The 21,903-nt window shown below is 43.7% G+C and overlaps 2 protein-coding genes across 5 annotated transcripts in view; one reads left to right on the top strand and one right to left on the bottom strand.

Moving 5' to 3' along the window:
- The window catches only part of MPZL1 (myelin protein zero like 1), a 48,771-nt gene extending 36,656 nt beyond the window's left edge, over positions 1-12,115 (top strand). For 2 of the 4 annotated variants that reach the window (XM_074598113.1, XM_074598100.1), the window contains 2 exons: positions 411-516; positions 6,507-12,115. In XM_074598113.1, coding sequence (XP_074454214.1) covers positions 411-516; positions 6,507-6,608 — 208 coding nt within the window. In that variant the 3' untranslated portion in view covers positions 6,609-12,115. Of the gene's footprint in view, positions 1-410; positions 5,916-6,050; positions 6,120-6,506 lie in introns of all 4 variants that reach the window. The other 2 variants (XM_074598089.1, XR_012588763.1) reach the window with 2 other exon arrangements.
- A 1,418-nt stretch (positions 12,116-13,533) lies between these two features.
- MPC2 (mitochondrial pyruvate carrier 2) lies at positions 13,534-21,871 on the bottom strand. The gene is made up of 5 exons (XM_074598125.1): positions 21,204-21,871; positions 17,580-17,620; positions 15,600-15,684; positions 14,429-14,540; positions 13,534-13,783 (listed from the first exon to the last, which is right to left on the bottom strand). The coding sequence occupies exons 1-5, from the start codon at positions 21,307-21,309 to the stop codon at positions 13,738-13,740; spliced, it is 390 nt and encodes a 129-aa protein (XP_074454226.1). The 5' UTR covers positions 21,310-21,871; the 3' UTR covers positions 13,534-13,737.
- Between the last annotated feature and the right edge of the window lie 32 nt (positions 21,872-21,903).

Below are 21,903 nucleotides of genomic sequence, written 5' to 3'. Positions count from 1 at the left end.
AACACTTGCCTCAGTGACTGGGACTATTTAACTTACAGTTAGAAGATAATTGCTGTTTACCACTGTTAACTGAGTCTGAAGCCTCAGTGAAGAAAACACATACGGCTTTAGACAGGTGGGGTTGAATGGTAACATCTAGGGAACAGGGGGTTTGGAGGAGCTGCTGTGCTATGTTAATAGTTTTTCCTCCACGTTGCTTACCAGCGAGACTCTGGGAGGAAGGATAGAGAAATGTCTGGGGAGAGATGGAGAATTATATGTGTTTATTTTAGAATCCATTGTGTTCATTTTTACTTTGGCATAATCTGCCACATTCATCTTGCCATCACTCGTTTTTTGTTTTTGTTCTTTTTTTTTTTTTCGTGCCTCTTGAACATTGTCGTGCAAACTCTGCTCTGCCACCTCGTCAGCTGCAGTACCTCTGAGAGCTTGATGTCACCGGTTAAGCAGGCTCCACAGAAGTCGCCCTCCGACACAGAGGGTCTGGTAAACAGCGTGCCAGCCAGATCACACCAGGTAAACTGCTTCCTGCTGCTTCCCGAAGCAGGATCCTTCTAGAGTGTGTGGGAAATGGTATGGAAAAGACAAAGGCAGGGTGGGACACATGAGTTAGGTGCTGTCTGGAAAGTGATGAGGGCTGGGGGTAAAAGTGTCTGCTCCGAACAAGGGATGGGCAGTAAGCTGGGACTGGTGAACTCTTCCGTTAGGAGGCTTAGTGCAATTGAAAGAATAGCATGTTGATATTAGTTGGGGTGGAGTTTTATGCCCTTTTTGTACTAACGTATAAAAAAAAGATGGTTCTGATCTGCGTTAACATACGCAAGCGGTAGTGAAGTGCAAGGATGAGAGCCTGGCGAGGAGTGGGCAGTGGGTAGCTGTTTAATGTAGAGGCCACGTTATTTACTAGATGAGTAATCACCCCATAAAGCTGCCTAATGTGTTCTGGGATTGTAATGGGGAGGAGTTTTACTTACTTTCTCATTGCTGTGAAGGTGGATGCCCTGTGGCACGTTCATCCTTCACAAGGAAATGAGCCAGCGCAGTGCAAACACTGACCAGTGACGATCAGTTTGAAGATGATTCTTGCTGCTCTCCTCTGCTGAGCCACCCAACTTTTGTGGCCTTTGTCTTGTGCTTGCTGCTGTTGGTAAAGTTCTGCTGACTTTGAAGGAAAAAAGTGGCTCTTATCCAGACTTAACATCCCATGGGAAATTAGAGGGGAGAGAGCATGAGTCAGACAGGGACTCTGTGCAGTATATGATTACCTGTTCACAGGGTACAGGATTTCCTTGTTTGTAAGCTGTGCCTTACCTCTTGACTTGTGTATTCCCAACAATTTTCCTGTGGAGGTATGGATCCTGAGTGAGTTTAAGTCCGAAATGGACTTTTTCTTAATTAGCCACCTTTTAGCAAGTGGCTGCAAGAGTAGTGTGTGAACCAATGGGCTTCTAAATCAGAGTTAATACCTGGTTTCTTAATTTCTCCTGACAAAATAATGGAAATGTGTGTTAATGTGTTAACACTACAGGAAAAAAATACTGTGCTAACAGTGAGCTGGATAAAGTCGAAGTCCCTACTCTGTTGGGCTTCCAGTCTGGTTTTGAAATGCATCTTGTTCTTGGCAAGTGCAGTACTTACAGAGTTTTAGCACATAGGCCCACAAAGCGACCTACTGACTTCAGAGAACAGTTATTCTCTAAACATGAAGGCAATATACTCAAGTTGTAAGATTTAAAAATAGTTCAGATTTTGACTGGACGGGCCTAGTAGCAGCAGGCTGCCTATAAGGCCTAGGTAAAGGTCTTTTCTGGTTCATGGGAGGGGCTTCTAGCATGGGTGAAAGAGGCAGGTGATTCCCACCTCCCCCCCCCCGCCCCCAAAAAGAAAAAAACGAAAAAAAGCTTAGGTATGGGAGGTATGTTTCAGTATCTGTTGGAGTCAACTTCCCTAGGTCAAAAGACCAAGATATTTTATCTAATTGCTGTCATGGTACGAAGCACTACATGCAAGTGCCCTGAGAGCTACATGGAGGAAGAGTTTTGCTGTTGTGTGCTTATGTCTTGAAAGCAGAAACGCTTTCATCTTCTCTGTAACGTTTTGGTGTGAAAACTTACTGTGTCTTCAGCCTTCCGTGTCCCCAGTGTTCTGGGTCTCTATGTACAGGAGAGAATATGTCAGAGTAAATCTAACTCAGAATTGGTGTGTGTTTGCCCTTCTGTAGTCACTCCAGTCTGCTTATTCCTTGACAGAGTCCTCCAGGGTCTTCCCACAGGTAAGTTCCTAAAGGAAAACCCAAAGTGTGAACATTTCTGACCTCAAAGGAAAAATATGGGAGATGATTTTTGTTTTTTTAGTTTTTTACTCGTTGAATCTCTTTGGTCAGGCAGAGAGAGCTTTGTCTGGATTTTAATTTCTTGGCAAGCATTTGTAGCACCAAGTGATTCCTTTACGTTCTGTTAAGCATGTGCCCCATCTTCCCAGAACAGCAAGTAAACATATTTACTTCTCTTTAAAAAGATCCACGATAAAATCAGGGTAGATCAGATTTTGAACAGATGGTTTACATCAGTGAGGAAACTAAATTTCAATTGATTACACTTATATTTTTAACTTCTAGCTGTTGGTTTGTTGTTTGGTTTGTTTTTTAAAGGGTGATATCAACATGCAAATTAACATTTGAAATCTAGCATCACATATAAGTAAAACCTGATACTTCTTGGTAATCAAGAAATTAGTTGTAGTATTCAAGCTTTTGAGCTGTTGTGTAGGTGTAATGCTGGCATTTGGATTCCTAGCAGTTCCCGGAAGCTATTGCAGGCTGCTTGCTGATTCAGGCACACTTTTGTGTCTTGGCTTGCCTGGCAATTACAGACCAGTGGTTCACAGAGTCAGCGCTGCAGGCAAACAGTAAAGGCCTGTGGGCTTCCTTATAGCCTTTGACTTGGCAGGATGTGTAGGAAGCGGCTGAGTGCTTCGTGCTTCACTGGTGAAGAAGAATTGTGCGTACAAATACACAACCGCGCCTCTGCAAGTTAAAAACAGTAATAGAGGTGCTCACTCCCAAAGAGTGGCATTTAAATTAAGTTTATTAAGTGAAATTTATTCATTTTGCTATTTATGTGTCAGTTTAAGAATCGGTGATGGAGTATGTGCCCACATCACTTCTCAGCAGAAAGTGCACTTGAGCCTGCACTTCCTTTGTGTTTTGGGTGCAAGTTTATCAAGTGCGGACCTTGCTTTCTGGAGTGCCCCAGAGTGCTGAAAGTGTACATATCTGATTCTGTAAATGTTCAGTTGGTTGTTTTCACTGTGTCTTCCTTCTCAGCAGGTATGTTCTGCCCTGTCAAATTTGTGTGTGGTGTTTCTTCTCCATGCCTAGTGACTCATATTCTACCATGACTGTTCTTTGGATGAGTGAGAAAAGCATTTCCAGTGAAGGCAAGAACTATATGTGTTTCCCAGATGGATGTCTATGTTTAGCTAGTAATCTGGGTTGCAGCAAGCAAACTGGGAGGCAGATGTGTGTTCTCCCAAGATACTGTAACTCCAAGGTGGCTGTCGTTTGGCTCTGTGCTTTGCAAGTAGCCGAGTATTCATTTCTGGGCAGGCTGAAGGGCCACTGATCTTAAAGCGTAACTTCCATAGAATTAAATTTCTGGCATACAGAGCAGTATGGTATAGAGCTCCTAAGTGGGTAGGTCTGTTGGTGTAGAAGTGGGGAGCACTAAAGCTACATTAACTTAAGTGCAGATCTCTGTCTTTGCTCTTTCTGGTTTAAGACATGCCTGAACAGGCTCTGTTCAAGCTCTGTTCCAGGCTTTAATTGGACCCCAGGGCCCTGGGAAGGAGCAGTTCATGGTGCCGGGAATCTTAACTTAAATTTCAGATAGATTTCCTGGAGCTGGAATCTGTGGTAGCTGCAACATCTTTCAGAATCTAAAAAAGTCTGAAAATACTGTGGACCACTGTTAGACCATGCTGGTCTAACTTTGCAATTCCTTTTTCTGTGTGGTAACTTGCAATTCATGACTCTGCTGACAAACTTTTAGCAAGGTATGGGTACACCTGCTGCCCTTTTCCCTTTGGTTCTGAATGGAAAAATTGCAAGTCTTATGGTGGGTTTTATATGTCAGTGCCAGTCAGTCTTCTGGTTGTGAAGAGTCAGGATGAGTTTATTTGGGATTAGGTGAAAGTTCTGAATTGTTTAGACTTTTTTGAAGGTTTTACTTGGGGAAGAAGAGTCTTTACCAAGATTCATATCACTGGAGGTATCAAATGCTGGAATAATGTCCCTGGTGCTGATTATAATCAGCTAGAAAATCACTTGGCAGCAAATCAAATAGATGGAGCATTATAATAGATCCTCTTTTTCTCTGTGTTAACTAATCTACCACTTGTTTAGATGATAGTGGGCACATCCAGACAACGATAGCTTGGTTTGTATCAGGTGATCACACCAGTCAGTCTCTCTACCCCTGCTTAACATGCTGGTTGCAGCAGAATAACTATATTTAACCTGACATAAAATTAGAATAGTGATAACTGATCCTGAGTGAACTCCTGTGATAGAAAATTGACCCATCAGAATTACTTGAACAAAACTTCAACTGTCGTAGTGAGTACTTTATGCAGTTGTGGATTTTTTTTTTTTTTTTTAACTGATAGGAAGTGCTCTCAAGCTGAATTTATAATACCCTGGAGCTATGGCTTAAGGCCAATGAGACTTCCAAAATTGCTTACAAATAAACAAAGATCACTTTGCCTTGAAGTTTGTATAGACACTACACTGTAATTTGAATTAGTAATGTAATACTGATATAATGTTGGAGACATTATGTCACTCCCTCTATATATATAACATGAGAGACAATAGCGGAAAAAGAAGAAAAGAAAAAAAAAATTGCTCTAATGAGACTTTAAATCTAGAATTTTCTGAGACATCAGTATCTCTTTTTGAACATTTCCTCAGTCTGTCATTTATAATTTCAGCATTTTATATCTGCTCACAAGTTTTCATCCTTTTGTCCATCTCCTTCCTCTACTCTTTATCACTTGGGCAGTGGTTTACCTGATAGCAGGAAACTTTGGGTTTAAACTATCTCTGAAAGAGTGAGGTATTTAGCAGGTGTGTGCTTTGCTATTGTGTTGTGGGGAAAACAGCTGTGCAGAAGTGCACCTATATGGTCCTTCAAGGACGTAATTTTCTGGACAGAAGGTGTCTTTTCATCTCTGGCCTCTAATTGCTTTGGAAGATGGATGGAAGGATTCCTGGGTCAGTTCCATAGAGATGTTTTCTAAATTGGCAGGATACCAAAAGTACTGGGGAGAAGGTGGGAGAAATGCCTGTGAAGGCTACTTCTTCCTGGGACATAAGGGAAATGGAAAGAGAGTTAAATAGATGAAACGGTTTTGAAGCAAAAACTGCTAAAAAAGCTGCAACCAAACTAAAAAGTTTCTCCTTGTAACTTTCCCCACCCTCAAATAGGACAGCCCCTTTCCCACCTGCACGGCGTGGGGTGTGTGTGGGGGGAGGGAGTGTATGGTCTCTCTGCTGAGGTCACCTGGTAGGTGGTTGCAGCCTTCTGCTCTGTGCTTGTGTCAGCTGGGGTGTGCAGAATGGGGGCTGCAGGTCAGACCTTTCCATGAATGTCCCACGTGTCTTGTTGGGTACCTGCTCTTAACAGGCTGCAGTCCTGTCCTCAGCCCATCACAAATAGCTGCAGTTCGCTTTCCCATGGGCTGTGTTTTGGAGGACATGGTGTTTTAGGAAGGCGCTGGCCTGTTTGCGTGCTCTGCTGAGAGATGGTGCTGTAATGTCCTCTGCTGCACCCCAGCAAATATAAGGAAGGTGTGTGGCCGTGCTTGCCCAGTGTGTCTGTGGAGGCGCTCACTACCTGGGTTGGCTTGGAAGTCAGGTAAGAATTCTGCATTACTGCACCGTTTCAGTGTTTTCTGGCTCGCTGCTGTGCAGCTCTTGATCCCGTCACTTGCTGGGGCAGTGACCGGTGTCATAAGGGGGCTGCAGGTTTGTTCTCTCCCTCGTTATCCAGGTGGTACAGCTGTGCTGGGATTTACAGGACTTGAGTGGCAGTGTGGGAAGCATACTCTGCTGTCTACTGGTAAATCTGTAGTACAGTTCCTCTTGAAAAACATGAAATCTGGCATGCATCTCACTAAGCCATGTGTCTTTGCTCCACAGCATGTAAGAATTGCTGCTTTTTGGAACAAAAGATTCTAGATTTTGCTTTTTGTGAGAAGCAAGCAGCTGTAACAGTATTAAAGGGAGGAAGTGGTGCTGTTTGGCATGCTCCTGATAGGAGAAAGGTGGCAGACTAGAGCTCGTTTGTAGGTGAGGCTTCATTCCACCTGCTTCAAAGTGCTGTTAGCAGTCATAAAAGCTCTGTGGTCTTGCTTTAGCTTTGGTCTTGCTGCAGCCCCTGCGGAAGTGAGGGGCAATATGGCCCTTTCTGAAAAATACTGATTGTGCTTTCTTATTTTGTTCACAGGGCCCAGTCATTTATGCGCAGTTAGATCACTCCGGAGGACAGCACAGCGACAAGATTAACAAGTCAGAGTCTGTGGTCTATGCTGATATTCGGAAGAACTGAGATGAGATCCTAAGCTATCCGAAGGAAAACATGCATTCAGACTGGAATTGCTTGAACAAGATTTGACCCAGAGAACTCACATGTGGCCTTTGATGCCTAGGCTAGGACCAATGCATGTGCATACAGAGGGAAAGATATATATGTATTGTGTGTAAATAGTCTATTTAATCGTACAGAAGTGAGACCAATGTTGCATGTTGAAATGCGGTAAGAATTTTGCTTATAAATTGCCAATATTCTTTTTAGTATCTTGTGTGATGAGAGAGAAAGTGGAAACTCGCATCACATTTTAAAAATATTTTTATCTTGATTATTAATGGAGAAACTGGAAGATGCCTGAAGATTCTAGATTGACCTGGAGATTCTTTTTTTGCTTATAGGGCCTAATTTCTTTTGTTGAGCCGAATATAGAGAGGATATCTTCTTTATATTCACAGAGTTCTTTATGCATACAGGGTATTCATCTTTCCTTGGTCAGATTCCCAGTGCAAGCTGCCTTCTCGTATAAACTAGACACTCTCGCTTGGTCTTGTAAGGCCGAATTGTGACTCCTGGCTGTCAGAAATGTATGTCTTAGCAGTGTAAGTGAAGGAAATGTTTAGGCCTACCTGACCTGTGTAACACAGGTCACAGAACTCTTTACTTCTGTATTGAGCCCATCTATTCAAGCTTAGTCCTTTAAGGTACAGGGATAGCGTTGAACTAATGAACTTTGTGAAATGGTAGTTTACCTGTGAAAACTTAAGAGCTAGTGAGTTAAAGGAATCTATAGCTGTAGGTGGTTGCCTCAGACTCTGTTGAACCTTTGAATGAAATGTTTCTTCCTTGAAGCTCTGTCACTTCATATAAGCATGAAAAAGGGCTCTAAGGGATCTGGAAGCTGTAGTACTCCCTCACTTCTCTCCCATGGCTCCATTATACCACTGTCACTTCCTTAGCAATGCTTTATCTGTTCTTAAATGCCTGTAGTGGAGGCTGAATAACCTCTGAAGGAAATCTAGGGTTTCACTCTTTTGTTTTTTTAATGTGTGGTTTTTTTGTGTAACCTGTATTTGCACAGAGGATGCGGAAGGCAGTTTATTTCCTTCCTCTCTGCAAGTCTACTACTTGAATATGATTTCCCAGCTTCTTGTTTCTAGATTAAACTCCTCGTAGGTTGTTAAGGATCTCTGATCACTCTCTTCTGATGAAGAGGATCTTTCTTTAGCTGACCCATTTGCATCCTGAAATCTGGTGCTCAAAACTAGAAGTGGCATTCCAGCTGAGGTCTTCTCAAAGTAGCCTATAGTAGAAGGATTTCTGTTTTGTACATCCTAATGTGGTATTGGCTTCTTTGTAGCAGCAAGAAATTTTCAGTCTGGTTCTGCCATAACCCCGTCTCTCTGATTCTTACCCATTTCCTAAGGGTTCAGTTTATTTCACAGAATGGTAGGGGTTGGAAGGGGCCTTTGGAGATCATCTAGTCCAACCCCCCTGCCAAAGCTGGTTCACCTAGAGCATGCTGGACAGGAACGCAGCCAGGCAGGTTTTGAGTTATCTCCAGAGAAGGAGATTTCACAGAATCAGTCACAGAATGGTTGAGGTTGAAAGGGACGTCTGGAGATCACGTAGTCCAAACCCTCCCTCCTCAAGCAGGGTCAGCTGGAGCAGGTTGCCCAGCAATGTGTCCCATTGGGTTTTGAGTATCTCCGTGGATGGAAACTCTACATCTCTGTACAAAAAGTACTTCCTTATGTTCAGGTGGAATTTCATTTTTTTTAACTTCTGTCTGTTGCCTCTTGTCCTTCCAGTGAACACTACTGAGAAGAGTAGTGCTCTTCATTCCCTCCCATTGAGGATTTATGTGCATTGACAAGATCCCCCCCAAGCCTTCTCTTCTTCAGGCTTAACAGTTCCAGCTCTCAGCCTTTCCTCAGATGAAAGATACCCCAGTTCCTTTATCAACTTTGCACCCTGCACTGAACTTGGTCCAGGAAGTCCATATCTCTCTTGTACTGGAGAGCCCAGAACTGGACTCAGTAGTCCAGGTGTGGCCTCACCAGTGCTGACTAAAGGGGAAGGATCACCTCCCGTGACCTGCTCGCAATACTTTGCCTAATGCAGCCCAGGATACCATTTACCTTCTTTGCAGCAAGGGCACACTGCTGGCTCATGTTCAGCCTGGACCCGCACAGGGCTTTTCTGTAAAGCTGCTTTCCAGCCAGGCAGCCCCCAGCATGTACTGGTGCATGGGGTTGTTCCTCCCTAGGTGCAGGACTTTGCATTTCTCCTTCTTGAACTTCATGAAATTCCTCTTAGCCCAATTCTCCAGCCTGTCCAGCTCCCTCCGAATGGCAGCGGAACCATCTGGTGTGCCAGCAGCTCCTCCTGGTTTTGTATTATCTGCAAGTTTGTCTCTACTGAAATGATGTTATGGCTTTTTCAGACCTCATCTTCAATTTGCCAGTTGAAGGCTTCCTTTGAATTCTCATCCTGTCCTCCAGTGAGCTTGCAACACTCCTGGCTTGATATTTGCAAATTTAAGCCTACATTCCACTGTAACATCAAGTAAATAAAAAGTAGTTTTGGGCCTGTGGCAGACCCTTTCAGAACCACATTAGGTAATCCTTTAATTATGACAATGCAACTCTAATAACTATTTTCTGTACAGTGTTTTCTTTCCCCCAATGAAGTTGGGCATGCCGACATTATATTCTTTCATCGGGATCAAACTGCGCTGGTTTCCTGACAACACTTGCCTTCGTTAGAAGCCTCATTAAGATCGGGATGAACCCTGCTGGTGCTGCTTTCCTTATCTATCTGCTAAGCTGTTACTTCCCAACATTTGTTTTACACTTAGTAAGAAAGGAACGCTTTTGACATGGCTGATGGAGAAGCTTGATTTTGATTTGCCTGTGTTCATCCCTGTGCATCACCATCCTTCTCCCCAGACGTTTTAGAGTAAGAAGGAGAAATGTGATGAATGTAGTGATCAAAAACTTGCTGCTATGAGAAGATAGGGCTGTTCTTGGCTCTGAAATCTGCTACTAGTGTTTGTTTCTTTTCCTGCTGGAATATACTGGAGAATCTGAGCACAATCCTGATCTGGTGCTGACTTTAAGAAACGCGCTGATCTAGTGCTAACTTTAAGAAACACTCTAATCTGTTTGGTGCTGACTTCAGGAAACATACTGATCTGGTGCTAACTTTTGGAGATGTGCTGATCTGGCTGGTGCTAACATTAGGAAACACACTGATGTGGTTGGTGCTAACTAACTTTAGGAAAACCTCTCCTTCCATTGCTTTTATTTAGCTACAGGTATGTTCATATTGCCTATGCTGCTGAGGAGGCTCATTGCAAGGCTGCTTGGATCCTTTTTGTGAAGGCAGAATGAACTTGGAAGTATTTTTTAAAAATGCTGAACATCTTTTTAGAAAAACAAAAGTCCCTTCTCCTAGGAATAGCAGAAATCGGTCTGAATCCCTCTCCAGTGTGAAGGCTGTTGAATTCTCCTTTTTTTTTTTTTTCATGGAAACATGAACACTGTAGCTATTAAGTTACTTATTCAGGCTGAAGTCAAAAGAACTTGAGGCAATGTGAGACAACACGTGAACTTTCTGTCCCTCGGATTATTTTAGCTTGTTTAATCATACAATAACCTGTGCTGATGAGAAGGGACTGATGCTAAGTTGGCTTACTCGGTAAAGTCTCAGGAGCCAGAGGACTTCTACTTCCTTGATGGGTAGCAAGCAGAGATTAGAGTCAGACGAGGTCATCCCATCCTGATGTTATGGTGACCAGAAGTTTAACTCTGCTCCACTGCTATTCTTTTAATTCTCTGATGCTGTTCTTTGCAGGTGGAAAGGAACAGCTTGGACTTTGAGGAACACTAAGTGTGTTGTCCTGGTCCTGTTGTAGTACTGCTGCTAGCTCTTCTATGACCATCTGTTTTTAAAAAGAAGTGCTGTGTGGCCCGCAGGCTTGCTGCAGCACGGCTGAGGGGTAGGCAGCCTCTCTCTCCGGAGGCAAATGACTAAAACTGTTCGTGGGTCATCGTTCTCAGATAGCGGAGCTGGGGAAGGCTTGTGTGATGTAAAAGACTTGCAATAAGTTCTTTTTTTATTCATCATGCGAACAAAACGGAGATCAATCTGAAATCTATTTCTCAGCGGAGGTGGGGGGGGGGGGTTGGAAGTCTTTCATGGGTAAAAGTGGCCGCCTACCCATTGTAGGAGCGCGGTTTTGGTTCGCCTGGGCTCTGGCAGCCAAGCCAGCTGGCACCCCCTAGAGCCAGGGGTATGAATGGCATCATTCATCTTCTAACCAAGTGGAGCCAAGTGGAAAGGTTTTTGGCTTTTTACTAACAGTGGCTGTATTCTTCCTTATTTTTGGTTACCAGAAATGAATTTTGAGAAGAGGATTACAAATAATTCTAAAGTATCAATCTAAGTAAGTAAGTTGGTTGCAGTACTCAGTACTTCAAATGTCCATTGCCCCTTTTGACTTCAGCAGTTGTTCTGTGAGGGAGATGGTCAGCATGGTTGTGAAATGGCATTAAGAGCCATCACAGGGTGGCAAATATGTCCCTGTAACTAATTGAATGATGTGTCATTTGTAACTGGAGACCCGTAGGGTTTTGTTTTCTCTCAAAGCTTTAGTGATACTTCAGTTTGTGACTAGAAGAGCTGGAATTAGGTTTTTAACTTTTTTTTTAAACCTGTGAGAACTGCTTAGGTAACCATCTGTCTTGTAACTGCAATAAATGTGTACATGCAACTTAGAAGCTGCATTGCTGTAGGGTGGATTCATTGAGGTCAAGTGTGGGCTGTTTGATTTATAAACAAAATGCCTTCACTCTGTATTGAAATCTTGTCTTGGAATTTTACATTACTAATGTGTCTACCTAGGACCTCAAATACAAAATGTTCTTACTGTGTAAAAAGTGACGGAAATGTTTTCTCTTTAAAACCCTCAAAGCTGAGAAGGTGGGTAAGACTTCTGGGCTGTGGCCACACACCTGCAGTGCTAGTATTTAGGTGACATTTTTATATGGGAGACTTCAAAATCATATTAACTGTGCTCAGCAATTATACTTTTCTTGAGGCTTCTCTTCACTGCCCTAAAGCTAATAAACCTTTTCACTTAAAGGTATTTTTTCACTCTAAATTCAACGCCTTTCGAGATCAGCGTGCCGTGCAATCTTTTCTGTCTCCCTGCGATGCCAGCTGGTTTTATGTGGTAAACATAGTTGGAAACATAGACTGGGTACTTTTCTTTTGTAAACCTCTGTCTTGGAGGTATGCAAGAGAACAAACACCTGTAAGACGGGTGTATAATCTGTGTGAGGGAGCTAGATATGCATTGCATGGCCTCATTACATGAAGAGCCGGTGTACCAACTGTTAGTGCTTTTGCTTTTACAGACTCATCTGGAAACGGTTATCTTGGATATTTTTTCTTGAATGGACTTTCATGTTTTCTATTGTAATCTTGTGAATATTTTAATACACTTTTTTTTTTTCCCATTACTGGTTTGCTGGACGAGTCTTATCTGGTTAAGGACTGGGAAGGGAGGGGGGACTGAAATACACCACCCCTCTTTCTGGCAGTCGTCTTCAGTCACTGCAGTCTTCATCTGCTCAGTGAACAACACAGCTGGAGAGTTCACCATCAGAACTGTTACCCTGTATTACCGCTTCAGCTAGGAGAAATAAGAAATGCAACTGAAAGTGTAGAGAATACACATAGGGGACAAACAGCTGCATGGCAGGACAGCCCCTGAAAAAAGGGAGCTGACAGATTATCAGGTGCGTGTCTTAGAAGAATGGAAAATGCTCTCCTTGAACTATCCTGCACAAATATTCTGCACTGGATAATATAACATCATACATTTGTGCCACAACAAGGTGCTGTAGATATTGTAACTATGGTTTAAAGGTTTCCTTTCCTCTCCACCCATGTCATGCTGGAGTGATAAATCCAATGGGATTGAGGGAAAATAGGGGTGGAGAGAGACTTAGAAAGAGGCCTTTCTAAAACTCCAGCATTTGAGGTCTTCATTTTCGTGAAAGCGGAATCCTGAAGAAGCTACTCTGTCTCACAGTTATCTGTTTCTCCTGAGCTCTGGTACTGACTCGTAGCTTTGGTGGAAGAGGACCAAGAACCCGCCAGGGAAGCTCATTGATGCCATGCTCCGAGCACAATTGCCTTGTATTTCTCAGTAACAGGTGAGCTTTTGCAGTGTGATGTAAAGCCTTTGCGCTGAACTTATTTCACAGTGGCACATTTTTCCTCTTTACAGGAAAGTAAGTAGGGAAGAGATGTTGACTTTCAGGGAAGGCTTCAGTGTTTATTCAGAAACAAATGTGCCACTGATGGGAGCAGACCACGGCCTCCAGAGCTGTGGAGAACTGACATGTACGTGTTTCCTGAGGGCACGCTTTCACAGAAAATCTGTATGTACTTCAGGAGGGGGTTGAAAGCGAGTAAGAGAAGTTTTGGCTGTTTATTTTTCACACTCACAAGAACCAGGTACTTAAACACACCCATCTTCTGCTTCTAGTTGTAAAGGATAACAGAAGCTAAAACACCAGTGGCACATACTGGCTTGCCTTCCTCTTGTTAAAAACAGTGGTGGCTGGGAAACAAACAAAGATAGACGTAGGTGAAGCTGAAATGACTATCCTTACACTACCAGGGAAGAGCATCAGGGCATGAAATGCAAATGCTACTGTTGTTGGTTTTACTGAAAGTATGGTAAAACCCCACCCAGGGCTGACCGTGACATGAAAGAAGATTACTTCAGTCTGAGGCTGTGGCTGGCTGTCACCAGTACCGTGTCACTCCCGGCACAGTTCAGCAGAGTCAGATAAGGTGGGGCCCAGCAACTCATTCAAGGCACAATCCACAATCAGTTTCTTTTAAAGAAACAATATAAGACACACAATTTTACTTCAGTTGAAAATGTTGCACTTTATTTAAATGTTTGAAGATACTTTGTTATTTGCACTTAGAAAACACCTGCTCTCTAGATATTTAAATCTCCTCTTTCATTTTCTCAGAGGAAAAAAAGATTAAAATTAGTGAAGCTAGGTCCCATGGGGAAGGGATTGTGCGTTGTTGGATTTGACCTGTTGAGTTAAGCATCTCTTTACTGCAGCTGCTCTTGTTGTTTTGCTTTTAGCTCCTGATTATACCTATAGGGAAAAAAAAAAATAAAAGCACAGACTAAGAATAGAACACCAGTTACAAAAACAGTGTCTGCCTAACAATCTGTTCAGTAGAGGAGGTTTAAAATGACAACGGACTTGAGGGTGGAAACTCGGACAGGACAGTTTAGTTCATGTAAGAAGTTCCAAATTAGTTGCTAAGTTTGCCTCATTCCTCACCAGTACTGAAGCCAAAGAACTCCAAATTTTCCCTCCAGACATAATTTAAAAAAATAAAAAATGAAGTGCTGCTCTGCTTAAGATCCCTTTGATCCAGCTGGAACTGACATGATTCAACAGTGAAAGCTGACACAAGTGCAAAGCTTACAAGCAGGAGAAAGTCTAGGCTGTTTGTCAGTCAGACCTACAGCTTCTAAAGAACGCCTTAGACCCAGAAACTACAGCTTACCTAGATCATTCCTTAAAACATTCTCTAGCTATACTGAAAATATTTAAAGCTTCCGTCACAGTTAACAATGTAGCAAAAAAGCTCTGCAGTGTTTAATTAACGAATTGTTCGGTTCCTCTTGCCTGTTGCACTGACATTGAGGCTGGCAGAATTTCTAAGCTCCTGGTTAAGATTAGATGGTGTGAATAGCTACAGCATGTAGAGTAGCCCTTCTTAATACATACCTCCATATTCGGAAGAGTTGAGAGCCACCAGCACAGCCAACAAAGAAGTTCACAGCAAACAGACTCCAGTTTTTAGGAATAATAACTAGAGAGTATCTTGACCAAATAAGGCCTGTTGAATGAACGGGAAAGTTTAAAGATGTTAAGTCTTTAAAGTGAAATATTCAGACATTACCCCAAGTTTGGAGGCAGAATCATGGGGCAGTTTAAGTAAACAAGTTTTACAGCTTCATGTTAGAAAACTGCTTTTCTTATAACTAGCCGTTTCTCAGTTAAAAGCGCATCAAGTGCCAGTGAAACAGCTATGGGTATGTATTGCATTTTTCTGAAATAACTAGACCACAAGGTCAATCATAGTCTTAATATCAAACAAAGAACCTCTGTACTCTACAGCAGTCTAGACCTTAATTCCCTAGCACAGTTGCAGGGTAGTGGCATTTTGCTGTAGTATGTCCCACTTGCTGCAACAGTTTAAACATTACAGAATCTACCAGCGAAGAACGGTTTACGTATCATATAAAATGCACAGCGCTGTGTCAGATATCAAAATAAAGTCCGGAGAAGGAAGAAAGTGGCGGCTGTAATTTTGATTTTCAGCTTCAGCTGCCACAAGTCCCACCCCGTGACAAGATCTGGTAGAACACCAGAGTATGGAATATTGTTGCTGCCAGTGTGAAAATTCACGGCAGACAGTAGTCTGTGTACCACTGCTTCCAAGTTCTTTTAACACATGGAAATTCTTTCCAGTTACGTTCATGTAATTACCCTACCATTGTTTAATCCCGTAAAGTCTGTTCTAAAAAAGTCACTATATCCTGGACTGATTTCAGAACTACTTGACCCGAAGCAACAGAGGTCACTTGGAGGAATGTGCGGTATCATTGTAACTTAAGAGATGAAACTCATATCCTAACTCATAACAACTTGCTCTGGACAATTCCAAATTAAGACACGTGTAGAAAACTGTTACGTAATCACAGAGCTCTTCCAGATTTAATAGCAAGCACAGGTCTGTCCTAGAATTATCATGCGACAGCAATAGTGAGAGCTAGCATATCATAGTTAAGCCTTTTCTATAGAAGTGGGTTAGTACCGATGGAGTATTCAGAAAGAAGTGGGTACAGTTTTAGAGAGGGTGCTACATAAAAGCATGGAGTAACTTTGGCTTTACCTGTGGCCATTAGCACTGCAGACTGTGCTGTGCTGAGCTTTTCTGCTGGTCTGGTCATATCAGCCATTCCAGCACATACCAAACCCTGTAAAGAGAAATCCAGTGAGCACCAGTCCAGTACCGGGACCTCCTGTAACAGATCAAATGCTTTACAAGGGGAAGTTGCTCCATAGCTCAGAGCTTATTCTATATCCATTATGCAAGAGATGGAATGCATTGTATAAGCACAGTAATTAGACTCTTGGAGACACCATCCACTTCTAATCCCTTGTGGTAGGAGTAAGAACACAGTTATTGGAGGGTGCAACTGGCTTGCAATAAAATCCCAGGCAGTGATAATTTTGTATTAGTTTAAAAACAAAGTTAATTTAAGCACAGCTGCTTAAGAAAACAGCTGAAAACCAAATTGGTTTTCATGCAACAAGTGGAAGATTATCTAAACAAGGCCCTTCTTTCTAAAGCTTGGGATAAGATATTGCCAGTAAAGATGCAGGCGTGACACCATATAGTCTTCACTCAGCTTCATCTGAGGATGTAAAAGTGATTCTTTTTTAATACAATTTCAGTAAAAGAAGAAGAAAAATTCCAAGTGAAGTAAGGAACAGCTTGGCTGATCTACTTGTCAACATTACTAGCAAACATGCTGCTTGATTTGTTTTGTTGTGTTATTGCCCTCTACTGGAAAGACAATTTCATGTTCATGTTACAAGAGTTGACAAAAAAAACCCACCAAAACCCCCAAATCCCACAAATAAAAGTGTCCTAAAGCTTTTAATTCACTGACTGCCACCAAGGACTCCTTTGTCTCCCATCAAGAAACCAGTTTTCAAGGGTGGAGACTTCTGTGTGCTGCCTCACTTACGGGATTGACGTTGCTGCGGCGGTGCCACGAAGGTACAGACTTTCAGCACACTTGGGTAACTGCAGTAAATGCGCCTTTGCCATGTAGGGGGAAAGTAATTTTAAATTCCCAGTGAAGAACTTCACTGTGAGCTTAAAGAGGTCCTCCTGCATGTTCACAAAAGAAAAACCATCTGTGTGTAAGCTCTTTTGTTACAGCAGCTGATGACAGCAGCCTGCTCAGAAGAGTTGCCCGTGTGCTCAGGCTCAAGAGCATGTTGCCTGGGAGAGCCTCTGAGAAAGGGGAAAGTTAACCATAGTTACTGCAGCTCCACTTCAGATTGACAAGGAAACCAAGCTACATTTTAGAGCATAACGTGTTTCCTGTGGCCCGCAAAAAGTTGGGATTCATGATGGCAAACTTACAAACCAGCTGTCAATAAGAACAGCAGGTTATATCCTTGATTTTTATCAAACAGGGAGATCAAACAGCTTTACAATTTTAGAGCTTATTTATTTTAACTGTACCAATACAACTACTAGGAGGAGTACAGTGAATTGGGAGCAGGTATATACTTCATCTGCACAAAGATAGCTAAGGGGTGTAACCAAGTGGGAAGCAGAACTGCACAGGAAGCAGACAGCTACCGATAGCCAAAATGGCAGTTGCCTTTTTTCTTTTTTAGGCACTTTTTTAGCAGTGGCTGCTTGTGTTTTCTCAAGATTACCTTGCACTCTGACATGCTTAAACCTGCCTTCGAAACTTTGAGGCTTAGGAATTAGCTTCCTTAAAATATTCTTCAAATCCATCAATCTCAGAAGAAATACCTGCTTTAAGAGTTTTGAATTATATGCTAGCTCACGCCTACCTTGCGCAACAGTAAGTGTTTCACAAGAGAAAGCTTTTGTGAAACTTTAAGTGAAGAGTACAATTTTTCCACAAAGCGTACTTCCCCTGCATGTTGTGCTATATGTTATTATGGCTCATTTTATTCTTCCCTCTATGTTAAAAATTAGAGCCTTGGTATTAAATCTTTCTGTAGGCTCAGATATGTGCTGGGAAATGACTGCTTGCTCAACGGGTTGCTGCAGATTGCCCTCTGACTGACATCAAGACACCAGCTGGCATATTATACTTACCCATTTCATAATAGGTGCCCAGAAAAACACTGTTTTGGGACCTGAGGAAGAAGGGGGGAAAAAAGAAAAGAAGTTAAATTACTCAGTGAGATGTGGCTATTGTAATACCCACAGTAAGTGTGGTGGTTTTATATTTTTTAAATATTGAATTGTGTATATTAGCACAGTTTCTACCACTGCACGAGCTAAGCTCTATCAGCTAATACTCTTAGTTCATCAGCTCAGTGCATCAGCCGTCAATGGTGTAATCAGTCCACCCATTTCTGCAAGAGACGAGTAGGATTTTGTATTTCAGTTTTTAAGCAACCGAAGACACTAGAGCAGGCAAAATGCATTTATAATGAAGAGAGTTAGGATAAGGCCTAGGAATAGTGAAGACAGTTTCTATATAATGATTAAAAGCTACTCTACAGCTGGACCAGCATAATTAGTAGGTGAAATCTTTGTGAACTGAATCTTGTAACCTAAAACCCCAAAATATTTTATTACTGGTACTGTAACAAGTCAGTCCCTCCCTCCCTTCTCAAATCACAGCGATTTCTGATGCTACAGAAGACATGCTGCACAGCAGCATTACACAGTTAAAATGAGAGTAGAAATCGTGAACGTAAGTAGCAGTTAATGCCACTAAGAGAGTGTCCTCATTCACCTTTAATCTGCACCTCTGGACAACCATGTATTTCTAGTAGAAACAATGCTTCCCACCCAATCAGCCCCACACCCCAATAATCTACCAACAGGCAAAGGAGGATTATGGAGGAAGAGGTGCACATCTACAGAAGGAAGGGAGAAAAGTCAATGGGAGGGGATCTGGGGGGAAAACATCTCTTACAAATACACGTATCTTACAACAGTACTAAAATGGCAACTGCTTGGTTAAAACAAAGTACTGTAATGACACATATACAACATGCAGACTGCCAACCACGCCAGAAACCATCAATGTAGGACTACTGCTTGAAGTCTTAAAAGAGAGACCATGACCCAAAATATCAATCCACTGCATTGGGAGACAATCAGGACACTGGCTCCAATATAATCAAACACATTAAGTTTTAGATCTTGCTAGGCCACTGCTCAGCATTCTGATAACACACAAGATGATGCCAATTTTTCACTGTAATACATTACATATTATGAGTAAAGTTTCTAAACATAAATGATAACAAGCAAGTAACCAAAGTCCTAGTGTTTATGCGAGCTAATTTTTCACTAACAATTCAGCCTTAAAAAGGCCTTGCAGTATTTATTTATACTCCCTGTTTTAAGAACCCTCAGGTTTAAAACTATGACTTGGGAAAAATTAAACATCAGGTTTCTACAGCAAGCACCCGTGAAACAACTCATAATTTGGGGGATAAGACTAACTTAATAAATATCAGTTGCTCCATCACCTTAAAGCCAAATAAACCCTATAAAAGGGCAGGGCAACTGCAGCACAGAATGCAACAAAAACTGGCTTGGCAGCTTTGCATAAAGCTCTCTTAGACCCACACTGCTTGTGAGAGCGATCGAGTTTCAAACTGCAGTTAATAATTTGGATATCACATCTGCGACCAGTTTATAGAATTTATGACTTCTATTAAATGTAAGAAGTCTTTGTCCTGGAGAGTTTAGTTTAACCAGGCAAAGTGAACCAAAGAAGCCAAAGGAGAGGGAGTACACGCTCAGCCCACACTTCCCGTGGCTGCCAAGAGCCATGTTCCCTGCTCTGTGGCAGCCAGAAGAGTTGGTGTGCTGTACCCCAGGCTCTTTGTTGTCCTTCAGCAGCCTTGCTCTATGCAACACCAGCCAAAGAAAGAGCTTTTCAGACCAGGCATCAATTATTTTACTGGAAGCTTCTTTTTTTGTGTGTCAGAAAAGAAGTAAGCGTTGTTCTTCATTTCTTACAAGTGATTTATAATTTCATGATAATGACACTTATATTCCTAAACTAGACTAGAAACTTAGATATTGCCAGAGACAAAATGTGAGCCTTACATTATTAACCAACTTATTCTGCAGTCAGAGTGACATCTATTGCATAACTTTCTCACAGACCCACCTTCAAGACATTCAAGGTTGAAACAGAAGTGGCAGAGGCTCCGTTTCGATACCTGCTTGCTCTGTGGCTCTTCTCACTTAAGCCATCAGTATAGATTATGGCATATATATATATATGTATGTATACATACATACACAGAGTCCCTAAAAACCGGATATTTTTTTATTACTTTCAACATTATGACGCTGAACAGAAGTGTCCCATAGGCAGTTCCGTGAAGTGAAAAGCACTGCAAGAGAACCTCCAAAGCCTTTTTCAATTAGTACTACAGTTCTGATAAAGAACGAACATCGATGTTCGCATTGCTCACCATGCCTTGTATTCAATAAAAGCAATTGCAAGCTGCCATGTTTCACCCAGGATGAATGCAGCACTCAAAGGCTTGGCACCTTTATAATGGAAGTGCTGGGCACATTGACTCTTTATAAACAAAAGTTACATTCACGTTAAATATATATATATATATGTCTAGTGAATTCAGTACAATTCAGACATTTTGATAACTGCAGTTTTCACTCTTTGTGAATTTGTGATTTTTTTTGAAATTGTGATTTCTTTAAAACAACAACTTTGATTTCAAGAGAGAAGCGCTATAGGAGGATGGAACAACTGACTAAAGTCCATTTTCACAGTGCATACTGCAGGTAGGTGAAGAGTCAAGGATGCATATCCCACTGAAACAAAACTGTGGGAACAGCAGCCTATGGAATTTCAGGATGTTATCAAGCACTCTTTTTAACTACCCGATGCGCTTTGTTGACATGACAAACATCACGTAAATAGCACTCATTTTACAAGGAGTTTCTCCCTAGTAACACAAAAACCCCCATATTTGCTCAAGTAAAGGTAAGCTGTAGGTCAGGTAAGGGTAGTTCATTTCAGGGAAACTCGAGCCCTTCCATTCCCACAGGAGCACTTCAGCTACGGCCGTGGGTTCATAAAGGGCACGAGTTGCCTTCGGTAGGAGCACCGGATTCGGCAGAAAGAAAACGAATCAAACAGCAGCTGGGCTTAAACCACAGAGCGCTTTAAGATGAGAAATCCTTGCAGCGGTCCCCACTGTTTTTTCAGCCCACCCATTTGAAAAGAAGCGACCGCTGAAGCCTTCGGGCCCCTTTGGGAGCCACGGCAGCCCCTGGATGAGGCCCGCGTAGCCCGGCCGCTGCCCGCGTTCGAACCGCGGAGCAAGGCGGCGGGGACGCTCAGCTGCACTCGTGCACCGCAGGGGCCGGCAGGAACAATTACCATCGTGGCTGGATTTTTTTTTTTTTTTTTTTTTTTATTCTTTCCAAATAAAGGCAGCTTTCCTTTAACGAGCCCGCTCTCCGGCGGCATCCCCCGCGCCAGAATCACGGTCACGGAGGGGCGACCTTGCGGCCCCGATTCCGCCCTCCCACCCCCTCAAGGAGGACGCCCTCCCCTCAGCGCACCCCACCCCCCGCCCCCGGACCCGGCGGACCCCGTCGCCCAGCGCTCTGCCACCCCCGCCGGCTCCCCCCGCTTAGACCCAACCGTGGGGGGACAAGATGACCCGTCAGCCCTCAGCTCCCCGCGCGGCGGCCGTTACAGGCCCCGTTTACCTGCCGGGTGGTTGTAAAAGGGCCGGAACCGCGGCGGCAGCATCAGCTCGATGCGGTCGAGCAGGCGGTGATAGGAGGCGCGGAGCCCCGCGACAGCGGCCGCCATGGCGGGGGGACGCGAGGGGCCCGGCGGCGGCGGGGCGGCGGGCGAGCGGATACCGGCAACTCCGTCCCTCCGCGACCCGCCGTCCTTCCAGCGAGCCCCGCCTACCCGTCACCCCGCGCCGGGGGGAGGAGGTGCCGCTCCCCGCCCGCTGATTGGCGGCCTCGGCAACAGGCAGGGCGGGGCGGAGGGGGTTGGCGCGGCACTATTGGTTAAGGCGGCCCGTCGCCGGCCTCGTGAGGACAGCCGCGGAGGAGGCACCCCGGCAGCGCCTTCGGGAAGGGCACAGGAGCCCGGCTCAAAGATGGCCGCCGGCGCCGCTTCGCCCTCCCATGCAAGATGGCCGCCGCGGGGAAACCCTGGCCCGCGGCTATGGGCCCGAACCCAAGATGGCCACCTGGTAGCTTCAGCGCGCTATGGCTCGAGAGCCCGGTTTGGCCGGAGGAGGCGAGCGCGTTGGCGTCACCCGTCGGCTACGCGACGTCGGGGGGCGTCCCCCGAGGCGCCGTGAACCAGCTCGCGCGAGACGGCCGGCGGTCTCGCAGCGCGGCGCCCCCTCCCGCGCGGCGGGGGGCGTGGCGCGTGGCGGGGGGAGGG

The sequence above is a fragment of the Larus michahellis genome, chromosome 1, assembly GCF_964199755.1.
Source record: "Larus michahellis chromosome 1, bLarMic1.1, whole genome shotgun sequence".
Classification (NCBI taxonomy): domain Eukaryota; kingdom Metazoa; phylum Chordata; class Aves; order Charadriiformes; family Laridae; genus Larus; species Larus michahellis.
The sequence above is the reverse complement of the archived record's forward strand: the minus strand, read 5'-3'. Positions and strand labels throughout refer to the sequence as shown.

Bases quoted from the DNA above. Each gene is read 5' to 3' on its own strand.
- MPC2 (XM_074598125.1), bottom strand. From the start codon at position 21,309: ATGGCGGCCGCTGTCGCGGGGCTCCGCGCCTCCTATCACCGCCTGCTC. The intron at 15,685-17,579 runs GTAAGTATAATA...TTCTCTTTACAG, and splicing joins GGGCACCTATTATGAAATGG to GGTTTGGTATGTGCTGGAAT. The intron at 14,541-15,599 runs GTAAAGCCAAAG...TTCATTCAACAG, and splicing joins TGCAGTGCTAATGGCCACAG to GCCTTATTTGGTCAAGATAC.